Raw genomic sequence first — 22,929 nt, forward strand, 5'->3', positions numbered from 1 at the left:
TGTGTCTCTGCATTCATAATCATAAAAATAATACGAAAAAAAATCACAAACTCTTAAAGCGTTGTTAAACCTTGTTGTTGTTTTTTTTTCTCCTCCAGAGGTGGAGTCCTTTAGTGCAGCTCAAATGTCAGAGAAAATCCTCCTGCGCTTGCTGAAACATCCTAACGTCATCCTGGAGCTCAAATATGATGACAAGAACAAGAAAATGTCAGAGCACTACCTCTTTCACCGCAACAAGCCTGTGGACTACTTCATCCTCATCCTGCAGGTCAGAACATCCTCAGCTGTATCTCAATGTTATGAGTTCTGATTGAGCGAAAGGTCACAACCTTTGCAGACCTTGATCTATGAACAACGTCATGGCCTTGATTGAAATCTTGAAGCTCTGAACATAGTGAGCTGCCTAGCAAAGGCTTGCAAAGGGTTGGTCGCCTACTAAAGCCCCCGATATACTCACAGCAAAGTTCTGTTTCGTTCTTCGCTTTGAATGAAAATACATATGTTGGTAGGACATTGCACCATTGCATTTGAACTGGATGCAATGATTGGACGAACATTTTATGGTCCTATGCCTTCCACAGATGATATATATAGCATACTAGCATAACAAAAAATAATCTGGAACAAATCAACTACCCTGCCTTTAAAAATCTCATTTTGACCAAAATTCTCGGCAACAACGCACACGTCATTTTAGCCAATCAATACTTATTTGATTCAGTATTGAAAATGACCTCAAATAGTTTAAATCTATTTACATTCAACCATTTTTCAAAAACCTGTATCTCTGATGGCCCACAGGGGAAGGTGGAAGTTGAGGCTGGAAAGGAGGGGATGAAGTTTGAAGCTGGTGCCTTCTCGTATTATGGAGTGCTGGCTCTAACGTCCTCACCAGGTCTGAACAATGCATAGTCTCACTCATTGCACATACCTCGCTAGATGTCAGGGTTTTGATGAAAGTGCATGATCATTGGTCATGAAAGAAAGAGAATGTCAACTCTGAAGTTTTTACACACTTTTGTATGGCTGATATCTTTATTTCATACAACTCTTTCTACCAAATCATGCATGATTTTCTTTTCTATCAGATTTATTATTGGATTTCTTTGAGCATGATGAATACTCTTTTTAATCAATCACAATATGCAAATGCACTCTATGAAAATGATTACTCATTTGATTCTTGGTGGAATTCTGTGTAAATCAAGTTTTCCTCCCCATGATTTCCTTCTGTCTTTTCCTCCTTCTCTCTTTTCTTTCTCTTGTTCTCCAGTTCCTCTCTCCTTGTCTCGAACCTTCGTGGTGAGCAGGGCAGAATCACTGGCAGGATCTCCAGGTACTGCACTCGTTTCTTAACCGTTTTACTCCTTCCTCTGAATAATCTTTTCACATCAGAATCTGAATATTTGAATGGTGCGTCATGAGTTTTCTCTGTCCAAGGTCCTCATTTTCCTTGTTAATGGTCTGATCATCATCATGGGAGCCAATAAGCAAATGACAAAATTTTATGTGCATTTACAAGCATTCACCATTTTGATGAATCTTTCTTTTATTCGTCCAAAAGATGGATCAATTGAAACTAATCTTTTTGCAAAATTGCAAATATCAAAACTGTTTTAAAAATGGCTTTTGTTCACTTTATCCATTTACACTGCTATTCAAAGGTTTTAAAAGGAATAAATACTTGTATTCAGCAAAGATGCATTCAATGAATCAGATTTAAATTAGAAGTGACAGTAAAGACATGTTGAATCTTACAAAAAAAAATCTTTAAAATCTTCAAGAATCCTGATTTAAAAAAAAATTAATTCCACATAGATTTTAAGCAGCTCAACTTTATAATATTGTTAATAATAATACATTCTTATTGAGCAAAATCAGCCTATAAGAAGTATTTCTGAAGGATCATGTGACCCTGAAGATTGGAGAAATGGCTGCTGAAAATTCAGCTTTGCCATCATAGGAATAATTTACATTTTAAAATATATTTAAATTGAAAACAGTTATTTTAAAATGTAATATTATTTCACAATATTACTGTTTCACTTCTTTCAAAAACATTTTAAAAAATCTTTCCGACCCCAAACTTTTGAATGGTAGTTTACATGCCATCTATTTATGTCATTTATTCACTCATTTTCATAGTTAGCAAATTGGTCATGTATATTTTTCTAAATATGAAAAAAATCCACACAGTTAGACATCTGACCCTGGGATTATATACATTCCAGTGAAATGACTGTTGTACTGCTTCCCCACAGACACCCTTTGAACTTTTTCTTTAAGAAGTGGAGAACCTAATCTTATTTTGATTAAAAACTCTAAATTACATGTGAGTTAAGCAGATGTTCTAATCCTAATTGTCACTTTCTGACAAAGTTTAAAAATGTGCAAACATGCAGTGGATTATAACCATCAGCAGAACAAAAAGTAGTGACAAAAGACTGCTAGAAGCCACTGGCTAATGGTTGTTGTCCCTTATTTATGTGGATTTATTAGGCCACAAAAGCAAATCCTCACTGGGTTTCTAGCAGAGAAAGTCACATTAAATGGCTGCTACATTGTACATTTGGATTGTAAATAAATGAAGCTCAACTTTTGTGTCTAAACACACAAAAGCATTCCACAGCATGGTTCATGAGAAGAGACAGGGCTTCCAAAATGAATGGAACATCAGACAAGCATCTTTTCTTTGGTTTGTTTACATCACAGCAGCTGACCACTGACCTGCATGTCACCCTTTATTTGCTATACAGAAAATAAGTCACCTCCACGACCGTTCGGACTCAACCACTCGGACTCCCTGAACAGGAGTGACCGGATGGAGGCGGTCACTCCCACACTGGGCAGCAGCAACAACCAGCTCAACTCCTTCCTGCAGGTCTATGTGCCGGACTACACCGTGAGAGCCGCCTCTGACCTGCTTTACATCAAGGTTTGAATGCTGCTGAGAATTTATAACTCAGACTAGTTTATTTGGAATGCATAAAATTGCAAGCCTTCTAGAACCTCAACTGAAGTTTGAGACACTTTGTGCCTCGTAAATATCTGTCTAAACACAGTCATGTATTTTTATGCCTAAAACTGACAGTTGTATTAAATTTATTTTTAGCATAAGCTTGTATCCAAAGCCAGGGCCGTCATGCAGCTTGAACGCTAGTCCAGTGGTACTTTTGTTGTTTAGTGCAGAGGATTTCAAACTTGTTTTAATCCAAGGACCCTCAAATATGATATACCCCACTTTCTGTAATATAAAGACAACTATATTTTATACTTTTAAACAATTTATATTGTCAAAAAATATATATTGTATAATGTGATGTTTTTTATATATATATATATATATATACATTTAATTATTTACTTGGTATTGAGGTTTTAGGTATTAGAGTCTATAATATTAGAATAATGTTACATCTTACGATGTTACCATATGAATATTTATATTTATTTATATACACTGCAGGTTTATAAGCAGGCTTAGTTTTTTGTTTTTAAATTATTGTTAAAAACTAGAGCTATCAATAGAATCAAATAATTTCATTTAAAATAAAAGTAAAAAATAAAAAGATAAATCTGATGATTTCTGTTTTTAGAAAGCTGAATGAAACATTACATTTGGTAGATGTGTTTGGTAGAATTGTTACACATGTTTTATATTTTCAATAAACATTTGAACTTGGATCTAAAAAAACCTACATTTTGCAAAAAGAAAAGAAAATACGGCTTAGTTAGAAAAAAACATTTGAAATCCACTTGGCTCTAAAAATCTGAAAATCTCAGTTTGAATTAGCATGACGCTTCTATTCAAAGCAACTTTGAATTATTATTTTAATAATTACAGATATTAGCAGTGCTACATCACAAAATGTCCAAAATAGACCAGAATAATTCTAGCTCATTAATTCTTGTTCCCCTTCTCTCAGGTGACCCGTCAGCAATATCAGAACGCCCTGATGGCGTCTCGCATGGACAAGACACCTCAGTCCACGGACAGCGAGTTCACCAAGATCGAGTTGACCTTCACAGAGCATCAGGATGGACCACTGGATGAGTCGGCCACTCTTTTGACCGCCAACGCACACAGACCCAACCACACTGCCCACAACGACGGGGCTATTTAACCACCCTCAGCGGAGAGAGATGGCGAGAGAGCGCTCGGCTCCATTAGAGAGGCCTTCTCGTACACTGGGCAGCTTCAATTTGACATAACTTGTATCACGGTCGATTTCAAAGGGGACCGTACGCAAAGACTACAATGTGAAGGGCCGCATATCCCACAATGCATGCACTAATGACCTTAACACTTTTTGTAGGCAGCGGATCAGTCAGGGACCACAAAATCATTCTCGCTCGAGGACTCACACACTTGAAATACACACTCGCACACTTTCACTTAGGAGCAAGGTGACGACCCACACCACACCTCGACCAGACACGATACTAGAAGGACAAAGAAATAATGGTGCCTTTAGACAGCGCTCGGTTACTGTCAACAAAGGAGATCTAGAGGCCCCCGAGGGCCCCGGCGACACGGAGCTCTCCCAAATCTTCCATTCGACCCAGGAAGCCCGTGCAGATGCAACCACAGGTGAGATATCGGCGACCAGGAGGCTTGGAAACACTCGATGGAGATCAATCCATCTCGGCCTTTCGAGAAAATCCAGGATACGTCTCAGCCTGTCAGAGCAGAACTGAGAGGCCTCACGACCAAAGACATTTGGCGAGGACAGCAAATAACGGGAAAAATAACTTCGAGAGAATTTGTTACAAAACAGCAGCCTCGGATATGACACGCATTAGCAGGCAAAACAGTGTTTGCCTGGACTGTGCCAAATAACACCAACGATTTCAGTGATTTCTTCTGCCCAGGTTAATCCACGTCACGTACAGATGTGCTTTGTACAGCATTCACAGTACAAAGAAATCAGATGTGTTTACATATGAGGGCCTTTTTCATCTATATATGTATATATATAGAGAGAGAGAGAGGGACAGAGAGATTTTCTTTTTTACGTCAATCCTGATTGCGCTGTGGTACAGCGTCACCTATTTTAAGGTGAATAGATTATGTCTCATGACTGGTTCCATTTTTATGTACGTCGGACCACTCTTTATTAACGATACGTTTTTGATTTTCAGTGCATTTGTCGGAGTCATGTAACTCTTCATTTTTAAAAGAAACATTTTCTACCTTACTTCAGATAGTTTCTAGCTGCATTTAGGACCTAAAAAAAAACATGTAAAGGACTATTTCAGGAACTTACACCGTAACTTATATTTGTCTTCAGATTCAGATTGCTCTTTTATCTTACTTTTATTGTTGTTTTTTTAGAGAAAAAGCTATTCATTTAGAACTCAATGCCATGGGATTGTTAAAGAGGTATCGATTTTAAACCTGATGAAAAAGGAAAATAATTCAGCATTAATGTATTTATTTTTGTTTTATTATGACAAGATTACACTAACTCTTGATACATAGGGGAACGATTCTCTGGATGATGTTTTTATTCGCTGTGTTTTTATTTTATTTTTTATTATCAGAACCTCCTGAGACGCTTCTGTCAGAAGCGTAAAGCCGCTGGATATCAGGACATTCACGTCTGAAGTGTTTTATGTAGCAACCTCTCAGTGCAATAGTGCAACAGCTATGCAGGGACAATCATGACCAATTAATGAGCTCACAGGTAGGACAAAATAACCAAAAATAAACTAGCAGAATTTAATATGAGGCTGAGAGGTAGAAGAAGTTTGTTAGAGTAACATAACTACTGTTGAGATGTGAAATAGTGATTGTTAAGCGCTAACAAAGGCTTCATTCCTGTTCTTCTTTATCAACCACTTATTCCAGTTTTTTCACACTGTGTTAAAGAGGAACGTCCTTTCATTTAGCTTAAAGCATTTGGTGATGTCCTACAGGTCAGATCAGTGTTTTTACATTGGATCGCCTGCCTTAGAAAAGAGGAAATGTCTTTAAAAATGTGGTGCTCTAACATGCCGTTTGAGTCTGTCATACACTGCTGCTATTTTCAATCTTGAATGTGTATAGAAATATTGTACAGTCATAAATCAGAGAGTTCTATTGTATGCTTACATACTATAAACCAGAAAAAGCTATATCAGATTTAAATATACATATTATATATATAATGCAGATGGAAATTGCTATAATAAAACAGTTTGACAACTTTATGCCTACCTGCCTGCATTTGTATTATTATTATTTGAAAAAAATGTACATTATTTTTATTTTTTTAAAGGTTAGATTGTGGCAGATGTAACTCTGATTAATGTGTATAATATATAATGCAATTTAGTGATGGCAAATAAAACCGCCACAAAATTGCTGCAAATTTACTTTTTTCACAATACTTTAAAACATTTTAAAAAACATTTGAATGTTAATCAGCCAAGCAGACTCTTAAAATGTTGTGACATTCTAATTTAGGGTCATGAAAACAAAAATCGACACTGATGTGCACACAAAACTTCTAGTGTGATTATGATGTTTGTGGGTCAATTTGACCAAAATATTTTAGAGATGCACTGATATGAACATTTTGGCTGATACCAATAATTCTTTAGGTTTGAAAGGCGATAACCGATATATTGCCCGATAAATCTAAATCCAAATTTTATATAATTTTTGAAAGCCTGGTTACAAAAACAAAAGTCTCACCATTAAAAAGCCATGTCCCAAGCACACAATTATAATGTTCTCATTATATTTGTATGTACCCTATATGACAGACTTATGCTGCACATGTTGCACTTAACTGTATTTTCCTATGATTCCAGTCATATTTCAAATTATTCAAAACCATCATGGCGAACATCTGAAGTGTCTAAACTGAATGAAATAATCCATTATTTATCAGCTTTAATATACCGATATGGTGGCCGATTTACTGTGCATCCCTAACATTTGATTGTTAAAGGCAGCTGCACAGGTTTGAGATAGAAAAAAATAAAATAAAAATTGTTATATCAATTTCTCAACTACCCTGAGAGTATTTACATATGCGTTTGGCACACTTTTATCCAAAAAAAAACTTATAGGGCCAGGTTTACTAACAGATTGCGCCAGTCTTTATGAGACGAGAGTATTTAAATGAATCATGTAAGGGGTTTACTAAGGTTTGCACTAGTATAGTCAATTTACTGGTATTTGCGTTCTCGCTCTAATTTGCCCTGTTTAGTAAATCTTGAACATGCAAAATACATATATTGCTGAATGACCACCAGGGAGCGCTGCATGACTGGATCTTTATTCTCTTCATATGCAACAAGCCAACGCACTGAAAAGCAATCCTGTGTGTAGCAAACAATGCAAAACATAACATTAAAAATGAATGAAATCTGAGTTGAAAGCTTTCTGATGCATTTCTGCATTTAAACTACATTAATATCCAATCCTTCCAAAACGTCTGTCATGACAGTTCGCTTTACAGTAAATAATGGCAAACTAAACAAACATAAAAATCCAGCAAAAACATGACACAATAGTAAAAGAAAACTGGCCTTGGGCACAAACAAAATCTAACAAATCAAGAAATTTGAAACAATAAAAGGCACAGATGAATAAAAAATACCACCCCCAATATACAGCAGATTTAACCTGAATAGAAAAGCCTAAAAATAAACATAGAGGGGTGTTTGATAAGGTTAAAGCAAACTGAAATGTCACTATTACACGATACAGTCACAAAATCAGTAATCTTCAACAGCTACTGTGAATTTAAATGAAAGACACTGATTAAAGCATCCCTTCACATATTACATTGGCATGATGGCCCTCATCTTTCAGTCCAAATTCAACAGTATTGTTCAAAATAAACTAATACAGTTGTACATATAGGAGCGCACATGTAGAAATATTCCAAAGCAACACAGACCCATCATAAATTCCCTGTTTGATTTAAAACAGTAACAAAAGACAAAACCACTACTGATGTTGATCATAACACCATGAAAGTCAAAATCAAAGTTTCAGGATCTGGACTGTTACTGTATGGGTTACAAATGTTCATTATGTCAGAGTGTGATTCATGGATGAGCTCCCTTTTGGTCCAATGCCACCCACAGACCAACTCACAATCTTAAATCACTGCCAGTTACTGTCAAAAAGCTAACCGTTACACTAATATCAAACAAAATGATTTGTTTTAATATATCTGGTTGAATTAACTGTAGATATTGGATATAAAAATATTAAATAACTAATCTAAGCTCTAGATTCAAGGTTTAATGATAACACAGTGATCATGGCGAGTGCATTAGACGTTTCAGTGTTGTCTTCATCTTCCAGTTATTACACTTCAGTTCCTGTATCTAACTCTGCATAAATTGGCAACGGTTGCATGTGTTCCATTTTTCACCGAATAATATGACAGCAATTAGCATACTACCAGTTTTGAAATGAAGATGGCGATGTTAGGCTTGAACAGGCAGTCAGACAGATACTGAGCAAGGTGTATTGTTGGTGTGACATTTCCCAGCATGCTACATGGCTCATCTCCAAAGTTTGAAGGCAGTCTACAATACATCATGGAGTATTCATGCTATTTTCTCAAGCTTAAGTCAGTGAAGTACCTTGTAACTGTTATGTTCCCTCAATATCATGCAAATATAATTTTAACTGATTCTGTTATTCAGTTTAAACAGGAATCTCTTCTTCCTGTTATCATTTTAATTTTTTTCAATGCATTTTAAAGTGAGGCGATCTGTAAATCTCATTCAAAAATAAGAAGCAAGAACTACAGTATCAAAACCCAGTTTTAGCTTCAGACTCTCATCAAACCTTTAACACTAAAATATGTAATACGTTTCGTGAGAAGTAATCATCCTCTCTTATATCTCTACAAAATATATGGCTGAGTGTGAAATGCTCATACTCGTTGAAACCGTAGACGCATCTCTACGCAATGCCACTTATTCTTCCTCCTCCTCCTCTTCCTCATCATCATCCTCATCGTGACAGTGTGTGATCTCCTGTGGCGTCTGAGGGAAGAGGTGTGGAGGGTTGATCTCGCTTATGGAACGGGTCAGCTGGTGTCTTTTGCACTCGAGGTCTCTGAAGTCGATGGAGTGGCGGTTGCGCGTGGCCATGGGCGACTCCATGTCGTTGATGTCCACGTGAGCGTGCTCCACGGTCGACTCGTGAGGCATCTGATTGTAAACCACAGACAAAAAAAATGTCTATTAAAGGTTTCTTGACTTTTATGACCAATGTATCAACTGTAGACATTGTGTTTGTTGAGCTTACCAGGACGTGGGCGGCTCTGAACAGGTAACTGAAGGGGTAGTACAGGAGATTGATGAAGGACGCAGCGTACAGGTCAGCGTAACGCATCACTTGAGACGCGAAAAGAGTCTGACGAGAGCCGCTGCGGAAAAGACTTCCCATCATCCCATAGCACATGTCCATGTCATGGGTCACTTTCTGAGAAAATCAGAGATACAGAAACAGCACGGTACTGAGTTTTGTTGTTGAAAGATTAATACTTTTATTCAGCAAGGATGCATTAAATCGATCATAATCTACAGTAAAAACATGTATAATGTTATTTCTATTTTAAGTAAATGCTGTTCTTTTAAACTTTCTATTTACCAAAGAATTCTGGAAGAAAAAAAAGATCACTGTTTCCACAAAAATATTAAGTTTTTTGCTTAAAAAAAGCTTAAAATATTAAGCATCACAACTGTTTTTTATTATTATTATCACAACATTGATAAAAAAACAGCAAATCAGCATATTAGAGTGATTTCTGAAGGATCATGTGACACTGAAGACCGGAGTAATGATGCTGAAAATTCTACTATCACAGGAATAAATCATATTTTAAAATCAATTAAAATAGAAAACAATTATTTTAAATTGTAATAATATTTCACTGTATTTTTGATCAAATGAATTCACCCTGGGTGAACATGAGAGACATTCAAAAATCTTACCATGATCAAATTTTTAAACAGTAGTGTAATTACTTTGATAATCATTAATCAATCTGGTGAATATTTCAAAAATTAATCAGATATTAAAAAAACATTTTATTTCACTTTCTGCTCAAAATTTAAATATGATTAGTGTAATTCGGACTTCAATAAAACCTAAATCTGGTATCCCAAAAAAATTATACATCAAAATAAATATTATATTCTTTGGTGCGCTCCATTTATTTGCGGCACATACCGTTCTATAAAGTATTCGAAAGTATTTGTCTCAAATGCACCTTTTTAAAAATGGATGCTTTGGAACTTTCATGCACTTTTGGCACATTTTAATTGTGGAAAGACCTGGAAAAAAAAAATTTTCCCATGAAAATGGATTTTTCACTACAGTAACAGGATTGTCAGTGCACAGCGTACTGCTTCCGTTATAAAGAAATATACCTTAATCCTCCTCTGAAGAGAGCTGATGTCGGGTCTCTCATTGCTGCTGCTGTCCAAATGCCTGTGAACAAAAAAAAGAAAGGATGGAGAAAAATGGCAGGGAAAAAAGAGAGATGGAGGGTGAGAACGGTGTCAAAGGAGTTAAATGTAATAGAAGCCATGCACTGTCAGTCTTTAAATAGAAATAAATGCGCACCCCTTTATCTGCATGTCAAATGTCTGCAGACAGCAGGGAGGGAGCGTCGTGTCCTCCTCTGGGTACACGAGTGCATGAATGCCAGCACACACGAGCACTGGATGGTGGCAGTGCGAACATCTGAGCAAGAGTTCATGGATGATACTTACTTGTAGAGCTCTGCCAGGAAAATGTCCAGACTCTGTAGTTCCTCAAACAGTGCTGCAAAACAAAAGAGAGAACTCAGTGAACTATGTACATCTGCATCCCCACCCCCAATTATTATTTCATTAAAATAATAAAGAAATATCTTACTATCGCAGTAATACACTATTGTACTGTTAAAAAAAAAAGTTGAATAATAATAATAATAAATTTTATAACGAACTAGATTTGCTATTATTATTGTTATTATTAGTATTAATAACAATAATAATTCAATTTATGTCAAAAGTATTAATAGATTTGTTATTATTATTATTATTAATTGTTATTATTATTATTATTTTATTTTACAGAACAGCATAAAAATGACAATACTATAATTTATGGATGTCAACATTTTTTTGCTTTCAAACGTTAAACAAATTAACTTTTATTTAGGCGGAAAATGCAGGGAGACATTAACGCTTTTCTTTTTTTGACAACAACAGATTCATAAATGATTCTTATTACAAATTTGGTAAGATGGTTGGAGCATGTTGCTTTCCCAAATGCACATTATAAGCGACTCAACCACACAGCACTTGCAGAGTAGCATTTACAGTGAATCAAACCTGAAAATGAACAGGGCTTTGCTTTGGCTTTACTCGGAAACATGTAGTGCGTCAGACTATATTTATATAATTACATCACAACCGTTCTGATTTGATGATCGCACTAAGCCATATCACATTCTCACAACCATGCATTGTCAAAATTCATTAAAAAGTTACTGGGCAACTGGCGCAACTCGAGCACAAGCTCATCATCTAACGTTCCACTAAAGTTATATTCTATCGTTCCCCAAATGTTATGTTTTAACGTTTCCCAAACTGTATCATCTAATGTTCCCCTAAAGTTATCATCAAACGTTCCCCTAACCGTATCCTCTAACTTTCCCCTAACGTTATTATCAAACGTTCCCCTAACAGTATCCTTTAACTTTCCCCTAACGGTATCCTTTAACGTTCACTTAAAGTTATCCTCTAACATTATCATCTAACGTTCCCCTAAAGGTATCATCTAATGTTCCCCTAACAGTATCCTCTAACGTTCCTCTAACATTATCATCTAGCGTTCCCCTAAAGGTATCATCTAATGTTCCCCTAACAGTATCCTCTAACGTTCCTCTAACATTATCCTCTAACGTTCCCCTAAAGGTATCATCTAACGTTCCCCTAACAGTATCCTCTAACGTTCCCCTAACAGTATCCTCTAACGTTCCCCTAACAGTATCCTCTAACGTTCCCCTAACAGTATCCTCTAACGTTCCCCTAACAGTATCCTCTAACGTTCCCCTAACAGTATCCTCTAACTTTCAGAGGTTTTTCATAACCGTACGAACCGTTGTAGAAAAATTTAGTTTTTGTCATTTTTTGTGTATTTTTGTCATTTTTATTAGTTTTTTTATTTTATTTTTAAATGTCTGTATAGTTTTTATATATTGTTAATTTCAGTTTTAGTTATTTTAGTACATCAAATGAAACAAAATGAAAATGTTGCTTTGGCAAATAGCAACAATAAAATAATAAATAAAACAATTCAACTTATTTTATTTTAGTTAACGTTTATTTTATTTCAAGTAGCAACATTTTTTTTATGATTTTAGTTTTAATTAACTGTAATACAATGACTCACAGCTCTTGTCGGTCCACACGTGCAGCTCCTGAGCCAGCTCAGGAATGACCAGGAACGTTCTCCAACCCTGGCGCTTCTTAGACTTCAGGATGTCTCCGAAAATGTGGTCACCGATGTACAGGATTTCCTTTCCTTTTGCTCCCAATAGGTCACAAACTATATCTGAGGAACCTGAGAAGGAAAAATAAACAAATTCAATCAGGCAGTTCAGACAAGAACTGTAAAATAAATATGAAAAATGACATTCATTTTTATCTTACCACCAGAATACACTATGCCATGCTGCAAGGGACCAGTGTATGTCCCGATCTTCAATCTCCCAGTGGTCTACAGAACAGAGACATGGCTGAATCAATCACAGGAACAAGTTCATCACAGGAATCTACTCAAGTGAGTCTAGCGGAGCTTACCGTGTCCACCTGTCTGAGCACTGTGCCCTCTCCAAAAAACACTGGCTTCCTGGCATCCACCAGAATAAGGTCAAAGTAGGACTGCCAGGGCTGATGAGGTGTACCTGCCTGTAATAAAGAAATAATACATTCAATCTGTCACTGTCTTTGTGTATGCAATAAAAACACAACACAATGAGTTCTTATATGGCCCCTGATACTCCTTGTCTTTATGTTTATATTCCCTTTCCCAATATTTGTTAATAGCACATTTTTTAATGAAAAATCTGATGGTGTTACAGACACATCATAACCGACGAATTGACCCTTAGGGTTTTTTTCTACACAATGCAGCTTGCTACACAAATGATTTGTGAAATGTGTACTGTTCTTTGTCACCGGACATTTTAATTAGGGATCTGAGACAAATAAAAACAACAAAGTACGACTGGTATGCTAGTGTACCTATATGAGAAATAAAAACAACACTTACTTTTGGACCATGTGGAAAATCAAACAAGTATGTCATGATTTTCTGGAAGATAAAAGGAGTAGAAATTATGATTTCTAATGAAAATCCAACATATTTTGTCACATCTTAAATGATTAATGTCAGATGGTTGATGAACTCACATGTGTGTACTTGTAGTCACTGTTGGTAACAAGGAACACTTTGGAAACTTCATTCATTCGGCTTAGAAGCAATGGCAATTTGGCCTAGATGAAGAAGACAAAAAAGATATGTAAACAAAAAATTCTTACTCCAGTAAACTATAATTCATTATAAATAAACATACAACGCTACATAAGGTAACAAAAAATGCTGGTCTGCATGAGGACTTACATCCTTTACCACATATTTCTCCAGGTTTTCCACCGTTTTCACCTTTAGTGAGCCCTAAAATATCACACAGAATTGGTTATTCAAAGTATGATATTCATACTGAGTCCAGAAAGGGGTTTCTTTTTTTAAAATAAATGAATATTTTGACACCTAAAAAAGCCTTTACCTTGAAATGGACCCAATCCACAGCATCTCTGACATCCTGAAACATGCTCTTGTAGGACATGAAAAGATCTCCATCTTTAAAGCCCATCTCACAACTGAGGAGGCAAAATAGTAGTATATATAAAATGGCAATTCAGATAATCTACTGCATGCTCATGTCAGAGTAGCAACAGAAGCATTAAAATAAGGGCCACAAAAACAAACCTTGTATATCGGGAGCAACTAGTGAAGAAGTCAACCAGGCAGGCAAAGAGGTATGTCTCTAATAACGCAGAAAGACAAACAATGTTAACTTAATAGACTATACAAAGACTATAGATTCTATATATTCTTTTGCTTTTTGATATTCGTTAATACAAGATTTTGACCTGGGAGGTTGAAGAGTGTGTTGAGGATGTAGAATCGCTCTGTATCTCCACGCTGAATGAACTTGTTTGGGTACAGCTCTCTTATCTCTGGACTTAAACAAAAAATACAAATAGACAACACACATTTGCTGAAGGTGTGACCTAGAAAAGTCTACATGAAATCGCAAGTCACACTATTAACTTTCTTAAAGCACATTTCTTGTCTTATTGGCAATGACGCACCAGTGCATGTTCTTACAAATAAATCCAAAAAATGAAGCTTTTATTATCTGTAGACGAATAAACACACAAACAAAGGAAGCACCCCGCTTCACTAACCAGTGGCTCTTGAATTATGAGTGCTGACTCACCCACGCAGGAAGTTAAAACCATGAGCACACACAAGGATGTTTCCGTATGCATCTACTTTCAGCAGGTTTCCATACATTGTATCAAACACCAAGCCTCTGAAAGATGTAGAAAATGTGTGTGAATCAGCATGTTACATGCAGTTGAAATACAGAATAGTAGCATGTTGGGAAAAGGAACTTTCAAATCACCTTGTGGGAAATGCAGGGTCATAGACAAAATTTAGCAGCTCTTGTGGGTAACCAATGGAAACCAGTCGCTCCACAGTCAGATCAAAGCCAAGAGATTCATACTCAGGAGACTTATACACTATTAACAGAGGAGAGAACAGAGGCAAAGTTATCTGATAAATCCCAATAAAACACATGAACGAGATGAAAGCAGTAAATGACAAATGTTATCGTATACACTACTGTTCAAATGTGTGAGATCGGCAGGATATTTCATGTTTTTGAAAGAAGTCTTTTATGCTCACATAGGCTGCCTGCATTCATTTATCAAAAATACAGTACTAACGTAATGTTGTGAAATATTACTACAATTTATAATGTCATTTTCCATTACCTGTAATTTTCAGCATAATTACTTCAGTGTCACATGATCCTTCAGAAATCATTCTAATGTGCTGATTTGGTGCTCAAGAAACTTTTCTTCTTATTAATATCAATGTTGAAAACAGTTGTGTAGCTTAATATTATTGTGGAAACCGTGCTTTATTTTTCACGATTATTTCAGGAATAAAACATTCAAAAGAACAGCATTTATTTGAAATAAATACTTTTTATATTATTATAAATGTCTTTACTGTCACAAAAGTATTAATTTCTTTCAAAAAATAAAATCTTACTGACCCCAAACATTTAAACGGTAGTGTATATATTAAGAATAACTGAAAAATGGTATGATTGTTGCCAAATGCTCCATTTTCTTCCTTTGCTGGTAAAAGTATGAAACACTTCTAGAACCCATTTATAATTTCCATGTCAAAATGAACTTAAAATATTACAAAAAAAGATCATCATTAGCATTTCTATCAATCTCATGAAGGACTTTGCCATTTTTAAATAAACTCTTGGTTGGGAAACCCTGTTTTAGCTCATGGTGCCTCTCATTTCCTATTTTAAACCAAGCCGTTTTTCACAGCATACTATTTCCATCTTCAATTAGGATGAATCTATAAATGGATTTGGAATGACTGCAATGTGAATGACTTCAAGTTGACAAATGAACTAAGTAGTTTTAAGTAGTGAACCTTTTTCAGGACCTGTATAGGCCCCAGACAACTACAAAACTTTTGTATTAATATGTGCCATTTTTCAAGAAACCCCTTTGGCAAGATCAGCTAAATGAACATTTCCCCAAAGAAATGACAGACTTCTGCTTGACAGAGAGGAAGTAAATGTCAACATTGATGAAACGCAGTCGACCCTATGGTCAAGCTTCACAAATATCTCAAATTATCTGTCCTATCATCACGCTTTCATTGTTCAACTAAATATCAGAGACTACTTTGAACTAAAGACACTTGGATACTAACCAACATGGAGTCAAAATGGTTCTGCAATAAAACCTATTTGGTGGCCCCTTCAAATGGATACATTAGGTCAAAGTCTGGCTACAAACACTTCTCTTCACTTTTTATCTGCTGAAACATTTGCCACACTAAGCAAATTCACTGCACTGCAATTAGAAGGGAGTTACACAGCAAACACACATTGATCTTTCAGACTAAGCAGCTCACATTTGGTGTTAATATTAGGCTGTGTGCAAAAAACTTAAAACATTTTCCTGTGAACATTATCACTTGTTTATTATTACAGACCCATAAACAGGAAGTTGACCCATCAAAAGGACCACATCTCATATCATGGATGTCAGTGCACCCATCCATCTAACATGTTTATAGCTTTAAGAGGAAGGAATCAAGCACGTGTCCTCAGACATGAGCCAAGTGAAGACAGGGGTGCTATTTGCAGAGCCATGACACCACAAAATACATGAGATCAAGGATTAGCTTACAGTACCAGCAGCCTATGGTACTGCCATTTCGCAATGCTTTTGAACTGAATTCGTTTGAAGTGATTTCACAAATGAGACTCCAAAACAAGGCATGATGCAGACCTCATCTGTCACACAGGCAGTTCATAGAAAGACTAGTACTTCTTACCTGCTAGAGTGTAGTCCATATCAAAGCCAAAGCATTTTATCTTCTCCATTGCCAAACTTCTATTGACAAAAACTCTGTGGACGCAAAAATACAATCAATTTAAGAGTAATGCCATGCATATTCAATATTCTCTTAGTTGCAACCAGTGTTAAATTCAGCAGATTGTATTATTCCATTGGCTTGAATACAACCAGTGAGCTGTTCAGCTCTCAGGGAGTTTAGGTTAGTGTAGATAATGATTTACACTGACCTGTGAGAGCAATAAATCTGAATTTATGCATTTGGTTAATTTATATCTATTCCTAGTTCAGCCAACAGCAGCAAAATATGAGGTGGAGCAAATGGCAAGGTAATATTCCTTGATTTCCAGTTAAATCAAGTATTTCAGGTGGAAATTAGCAGGTGATTGACCACTGTTTTAACGAGACACACCAAAAACAGAATGGCAAATAAAATACAATATAACAAAATCAGGAGAAAACATCCTTATAGTTTGCTGTTTAATCTGTTTTATAAACCTGAAAAACAAGTTTTCCTTTTTATTTTTTGTTGACAGTGACACCACTCATCTGGGTAATAAACTCTACCTTTTAAAAAGTTTGATGACGGTATGATTTTTTTATGCTTTTGAAAGAAGTCTCACCATTTCCATTTGCATTTATTTGATCAAAAATAATGCAAAAACAGTAATAATTTGAAATATTATTACAATTTAAAATAACTGTGTTCCTTTTTATTATATAATTTGTTTCTGTAATAGCAAAGGTGAATTTTTAGCAGTCATTACTCCAGTCTTCAGTGTCACATGATCCTTCAAATCAATCTAATATGCTGATTTGGTGCTCAAGAAACACTTCTGATTATTATCAATGTTTTTAAAACAGTTGTGCTGCTTAATATTTTTGTGGAAACCATAATATATTTTTTGAGCATTTTTTGATTCACAGAAAGTTCAAAATAACAGCATTTGAAAATCTTTTGTAACAATGTAAGCCTTTACTGTCACTTTTGATTAATTTCATGCACCCTTGCTGAATTAAAGTATTAATTTATTTTTTATTTTTTATTCAGTAGTGTAGCTTTACACTGATATATGAATAATACCAATATTTGAAAGGTTATGATTCATCACAATTATTGGCAATCTACCAAAATATGCACTTATATCTGCATTTGAGAAGCTTTTGTACATTTCATTATGTTAAGAAAAAAAAAAATAATTTCAAGCTTGGTAAATAAGACTTATTTATTTATATATAAAATATATCTGTTATTGTCTTTCACATTTTAAAACAGTACTACTGTCAGTTGTTTTCTAAATTATGTTAAAAGCAGTGCACTACAATTCCTTTTATTTTAGTTCCCCTGATGCTACTACATCTTTAACCAACTATATATCTGCAGAGAAACATTAAAAATAAAGCTGCATTTACACTAGGAACAAATGAGCTGTTACGTTACAGTGAAATGATGTGTTAAAATCATGAAGGAGGGAGATACAGCTAGAGGAAGGGAGAATGAAGGAATGATCTCACAGATTAAAATCCCATCACAGGTCTTCCTATGGACACCTACATACAGTCACAGCACAGTGCAAAAGCATTGATGGTTTTGTACAACTTATATTTTTAGTGCTGTGCTGTGATGAGTACATTGGAGAAAAAAAACATCAATTACAAAAGAGATGATCAATCAGCACTGCAGGTCAATGACAAACCTTTGGCATACCTCATATAGGGATGACAGTGGGCCAGTTCCTGTGGTAAGCTTTGTAATAAAGGAATAAATGGACTACATATTATAACAGTAATAAAACCAGCTTATACCACCACATAAAGAACTGTGTCCAGATCGCTTATAATTGACAATTCAGGTCTTCTTACCATTAGATTCACTGTGATTTTTTTTATTATTGCACTTTGTGACTGCCATGACGTCTTTTTTTTTCTGCAGAAAACTGCATACAAGTCTGCATATAAATAAGGATTGCTCTTAAGAAACAACTGTTTGACCTGACAAACACAGTATTTTAGGTATTATTTCAATACTTTCCAGTATTATGCTGACAGGAAAAATTTGAAATTATCTTAATAATTGAAAATATTCAATAAGTGAGCACAGTCAGAAAACACTTCATTCTTTTAATTCAGAAAAAAAGCTTGCAATATAAAATCTTTTCTTACAACACATGCAAGCTGACATCATTTCAAAAATGAAGTTGACGGATTTTGACAAACAGACATGTATAAACACAAGAAGCAGCATGATGGCACGACAACAGTAAACATGCTACTATACATGTCTGTATTTCTTCTTTTTTTATTGGTTTTTATTAAAACATAATTACAAATCTAAAATGATATTGGACGGACACCAATTTTTCTTCTGTGTAGTTAAAATAATTGTGAGCATAAAATATCTAAGTGTGAATGTGTCTTCATTATGGACCATAATCTTAACTGGAAGTGAGACCAGCAGCTCATTTAAGGTCATTTCACCAACTGCCTGAATTTGCTTGTTTTGTCTTGAAACACGTAAATTTAGATATGACAATGGATTTGTTTTCAAGTCACCAAGAGACTACATAATTTGATTTGACCAATATAATGGTAATGACCTGCAAAGTTGAAGGCATAAGTGAAATGTATTAATACCTGTGATGCACCTCTCTTCTGTACTTCTTCATGGATACACCATCCATGTTGGCTGGAAGGTCTGCATAATTCTGGAGCCGATCACTCCAAGAGGTCGTCATCTTTAACCGTTATAAATCTGAGAACGATACCAACACTTTCTAAAAAGCAAATAATGGTTATAGGTCTTTTAATTAATAATAATAATAATAATAATAAACTATAATGCAACGCAAGCAGACTGGACGATACAATGAATGTGAATATACACAGCACTTGTTTAGTATCTCAGAGGTTAAATTTTCACCACATTAAAATATTGCACAATAGCTCAGCCTGGCCTTGCAGATAAGATATGATATGAAACATTTTAAACAATCTCAAAATGTTCATCAAATCTATTCTAATGCTCCATGTATAATAATCATATTAAGTCAGTGTAACATAATTTCCTGTCTAAAAGATAAACAGAACAGGAAGAACCGACATAACCACAGAAAGCTGAATGAAACAATGTTTAAATCCATTGAAAAGTACCAGCTTCATGTTTCTTTAAATACCCCATGAAAAGGAAGGACTGTAGATCAAAAATAAACATTAATAATCTTTATTTTCTAACTGTAACACTGAAGGACAGCTTCGCAGAAATCACACATTATTCTAGAATATGTATTTTTTCCTCAAATACCAAAAGGAATGTCGTTATCTTTCATTCTCTACATCAACATTTAACTGTAATTACAAATAGTGAAGACCACCTATGAAATATATAAAATAATAACGTACAAATAATAAAATATGAAAACAAACATTATGCACATTATTGGCATCTTTGTCTTACATAAGAGACAATGAGCGGGTCTCATGCATTTTAACACTCAAAGAAGCTTTGAATTCAAAGCAATAGCTGCTAGCCGTTTTATTCAAATAAAGACCATATTAAATCGTCAGACTATTCAGTTGAGTCAGTGTAAAGATTAACTAAGGATTATTAAGCTATAAATGTGAGCAGATCTTTCCTCTTGTTCATGGAGTTCCGTGATGGTAAAGTTAGCACACCAGCTAGCTAACTAACGTTATCATTCCTTTAGTTTTGATCAACCGGATACTACTGTATAAAAGGAAGGTAAGTTACATGCTTAACGAATGCGGCTATAACACTTATAAACAGTAATCCTGAAACGATTTAATGACAGAACTACTGATTATTGAAACGCGTTATATCTCTGCACAGTGTCAGTGTACTTACCTCACAACACCACCAACAGCTGCAGCTTTGCGCTATCTGCAAACTGCGCATGCGCAGATGATGCATTTCAAAACAATATTAAAAGCTCATTTAAATGCAATTTATATGAACACTTCATTGATGATAATATGTGTAAGTGATGTCATTCAAATAATAGATTGCATAATCTAATGTAAAATTTATAATGAATCTAAAAGCAGAGGTGGACAGTAACAAACTGAGGCGGCAACGGAAAGATTGACGTCAGAACCCAACGTCAGATTGACGTCAACATCCAACGTCGGACAGACGTTGGATTTTGGTTGAAAATAGCATTGTTTGACATGAGCAAAATCTGCGCAGAACTGATCACCGCGAGATGCGAGATGCGGTCTGACTTGCTCTGATTTCATGCTGAAGTATGTAAAAAAACTCTCGCGACAGCAAGGCGGCCTTGTCGGATTCTGCAGATCAAAAGGCTTGTTTGAGATGCCCCTTGCTATGGGGTTCCATTTGTGCCAAAAATGAGTCGACTGCTTTGTGCTTTGTACTACACATTTGTCCTTGTCAACAGTCATTGTCTATTGTTGTTCGAAAAAATTGGTATATGTTGATGTATGTGTTCTCTGTTTATGTCGATTTGTTCTGTCGTCCTTACTGTATTGATCCTCCTTTTTTTAGAAAAATTTATATATGTTGATGTGTATGTTCTTTGTTTATGTCGATTTGATCTGTTGTCCTGTCATCTTGTTCTGTCTTCCGTACTTGAACTGTAGTCCTATTCATAGATGCCACCTACGTCACAACAAATAGAACGCCGCCATATTTGCGACCGACTCGCCCGGTATGGCCGCCCAAACTGCCCATTTGAATGAGAGAGAGAGACAGAGATACCTGGAGAAAAATTATATTTTAGGCTCCGATCCTTATTTGTTACCCCCAGTTTTCTTTAGTCCATTATTATCTGCCCCAGACTTGCCCCAATTGGCCTTTCATGATATAGAAATACTTGAGTCATAGAGCTTCATGGCGCGCGTTCATGAGAGTCGAGGCGATGTCATGAATGAATCTATGAATCTGCAGCTGTTCAGCATGAATGAATCTATCTAATCCGTCCATCAGCACAGCCAGAGACATCAGCCGAATATCATAAAATACTGCCATATCTGTCCGAAAGAACAGATGTTCAATTACAGAGAGAAGGTTTAATACACACAAATATCGAAATGAAAGAATCTTTCGAGTCGAATCTTTTTGAATGATTCACTCACGATTCGGCTGCGATTAAAAGCTATCAAGAGGTAAGCTCATCAGTGATCATAATATAACGACTTAAATTGCAGTTTGTTCGTCACATAAAGCTATCATATGAATAAATAACTATATTAATATAACGGACGAGTCGTATTAGATCACTTTTATGATGTTTTTTTGTCTTTTATTATTATAATTTTTTTGCGTGACAGCCCCCAGTAGGCTAACGTTACTCATTCACTTTCATTACATCGACAAGAAGAGTCTCCATTAGGCTACATATTCAAAAATGTCCCTTTGTCTTCCACGGAAAGTAAACTTAAGGGTTTGCACATGAAGGTGAGTAAATGACGGCAGAATTATCATTTTTGGAAGAACTAGTCCTTTAATATGCATTTCAAGGATGATATTATGCATCGTCTGCAGAGCTAACGTTACTTACACAAAATAACATCTAAAGCGCATGTGACGAAGACAATATCTTTATGAACTTCAGAAAAATATTTATTAGATTTAGGTAGGTATTAACTAACAGACAGACAAACAGTTATATTCAAAACAACCCCAAATCTTACTAACTTACCATGATAAAGTGCATTTAAACAGATCCAACAATAAAATGAAGACAAAACATTATCTGTCGATATCGATCTGTCTGTATAATGTTGGCCACTGAGAGTATAATGGAAATATAATTAACCATAAACCAACATGAGACTTCAAGTCTTTTAAATAAATGATTCTCTCTTCTTTTGGTAAAGAATAAGATACCAGTTCAGGGTTCCTCTTTCGGCTGTTGTTGCAGCCAACTGCACAACATATTGCAGGCATTACTGAGACCGGCGGTCGCAAAGATGGCGGCGCAAAGCTACAGTGACGTCATGTGAATCGAATGAATAGCCTACTGTCGTCCTGTTCAGTTCAGTCATCTTAACTGTCTTCTCTTTCTGTCATTTGGTTCTGTCGTCTTATCTGTCGTCTTTTTCTGTCGTCTTTACTTAAAGGGTTAGTTCACCCAAAAATGAAAATTATGTCATTAATGACTCACCCTCATGTCGTTCCAAGCCCTTAAGACCTCCGTTCATCTTCGGAACACAGTTTAAGATATTTTAGATTTAGTCCGAGAG

The 22,929-nt window shown here is 35.5% G+C and overlaps 2 protein-coding genes across 5 annotated transcripts in view; one reads left to right on the forward strand and one right to left on the reverse strand.

The window, feature by feature from the left end:
- The window catches only part of cnnm2a (cyclin and CBS domain divalent metal cation transport mediator 2a), a 14,719-nt gene extending 8,527 nt beyond the window's left edge, over positions 1-6,192 (forward strand). For 2 of the 3 annotated variants that reach the window (XM_082154804.1, XM_082154802.1), the window contains 5 exons: positions 99-268; positions 802-895; positions 1,274-1,336; positions 2,757-2,935; positions 3,927-6,192. In XM_082154804.1, coding sequence (XP_082010930.1) covers positions 99-268; positions 802-895; positions 1,274-1,336; positions 2,757-2,935; positions 3,927-4,124 — 704 coding nt within the window. In that variant the 3' untranslated portion in view covers positions 4,125-6,192. The remainder of the gene's footprint in view (positions 1-98; positions 269-801; positions 896-1,273; positions 1,337-2,756; positions 2,936-3,926) is intronic. The other variant, XM_082154803.1, reaches the window with a different exon arrangement.
- A 1,060-nt stretch (positions 6,193-7,252) lies between these two features.
- nt5c2a (5'-nucleotidase, cytosolic IIa) lies at positions 7,253-20,563 on the reverse strand. 2 transcript variants are annotated; one of them, XM_082154828.1, is made up of 18 exons: positions 19,342-20,563; positions 18,416-18,454; positions 16,688-16,761; positions 14,712-14,829; positions 14,523-14,618; positions 14,173-14,264; positions 14,009-14,066; positions 13,806-13,899; positions 13,640-13,693; positions 13,429-13,512; positions 13,289-13,330; positions 12,817-12,924; positions 12,667-12,733; positions 12,407-12,577; positions 10,738-10,789; positions 10,393-10,453; positions 9,266-9,442; positions 7,253-9,168 (listed from the first exon to the last, which is right to left on the reverse strand). In XM_082154828.1, exons 1-18 carry the CDS (start codon positions 19,440-19,442, stop codon positions 8,932-8,934), a joined length of 1,725 nt encoding a protein of 574 aa, XP_082010954.1. In that variant the 5' UTR covers positions 19,443-20,563; the 3' UTR covers positions 7,253-8,931. The 2 variants fall into 2 exon arrangements, with proteins under 2 accessions (XP_082010954.1, XP_082010955.1); XM_082154829.1 differs by lacking the exon at positions 18,416-18,454.
- Positions 20,564-22,929: the final 2,366 nt, after the last annotated feature.

This window comes from Leuciscus leuciscus (assembly GCF_965113295.1).
Source record: "Leuciscus leuciscus genome assembly, chromosome: 22".
NCBI classification, from domain to species: domain Eukaryota; kingdom Metazoa; phylum Chordata; class Actinopteri; order Cypriniformes; family Leuciscidae; genus Leuciscus; species Leuciscus leuciscus.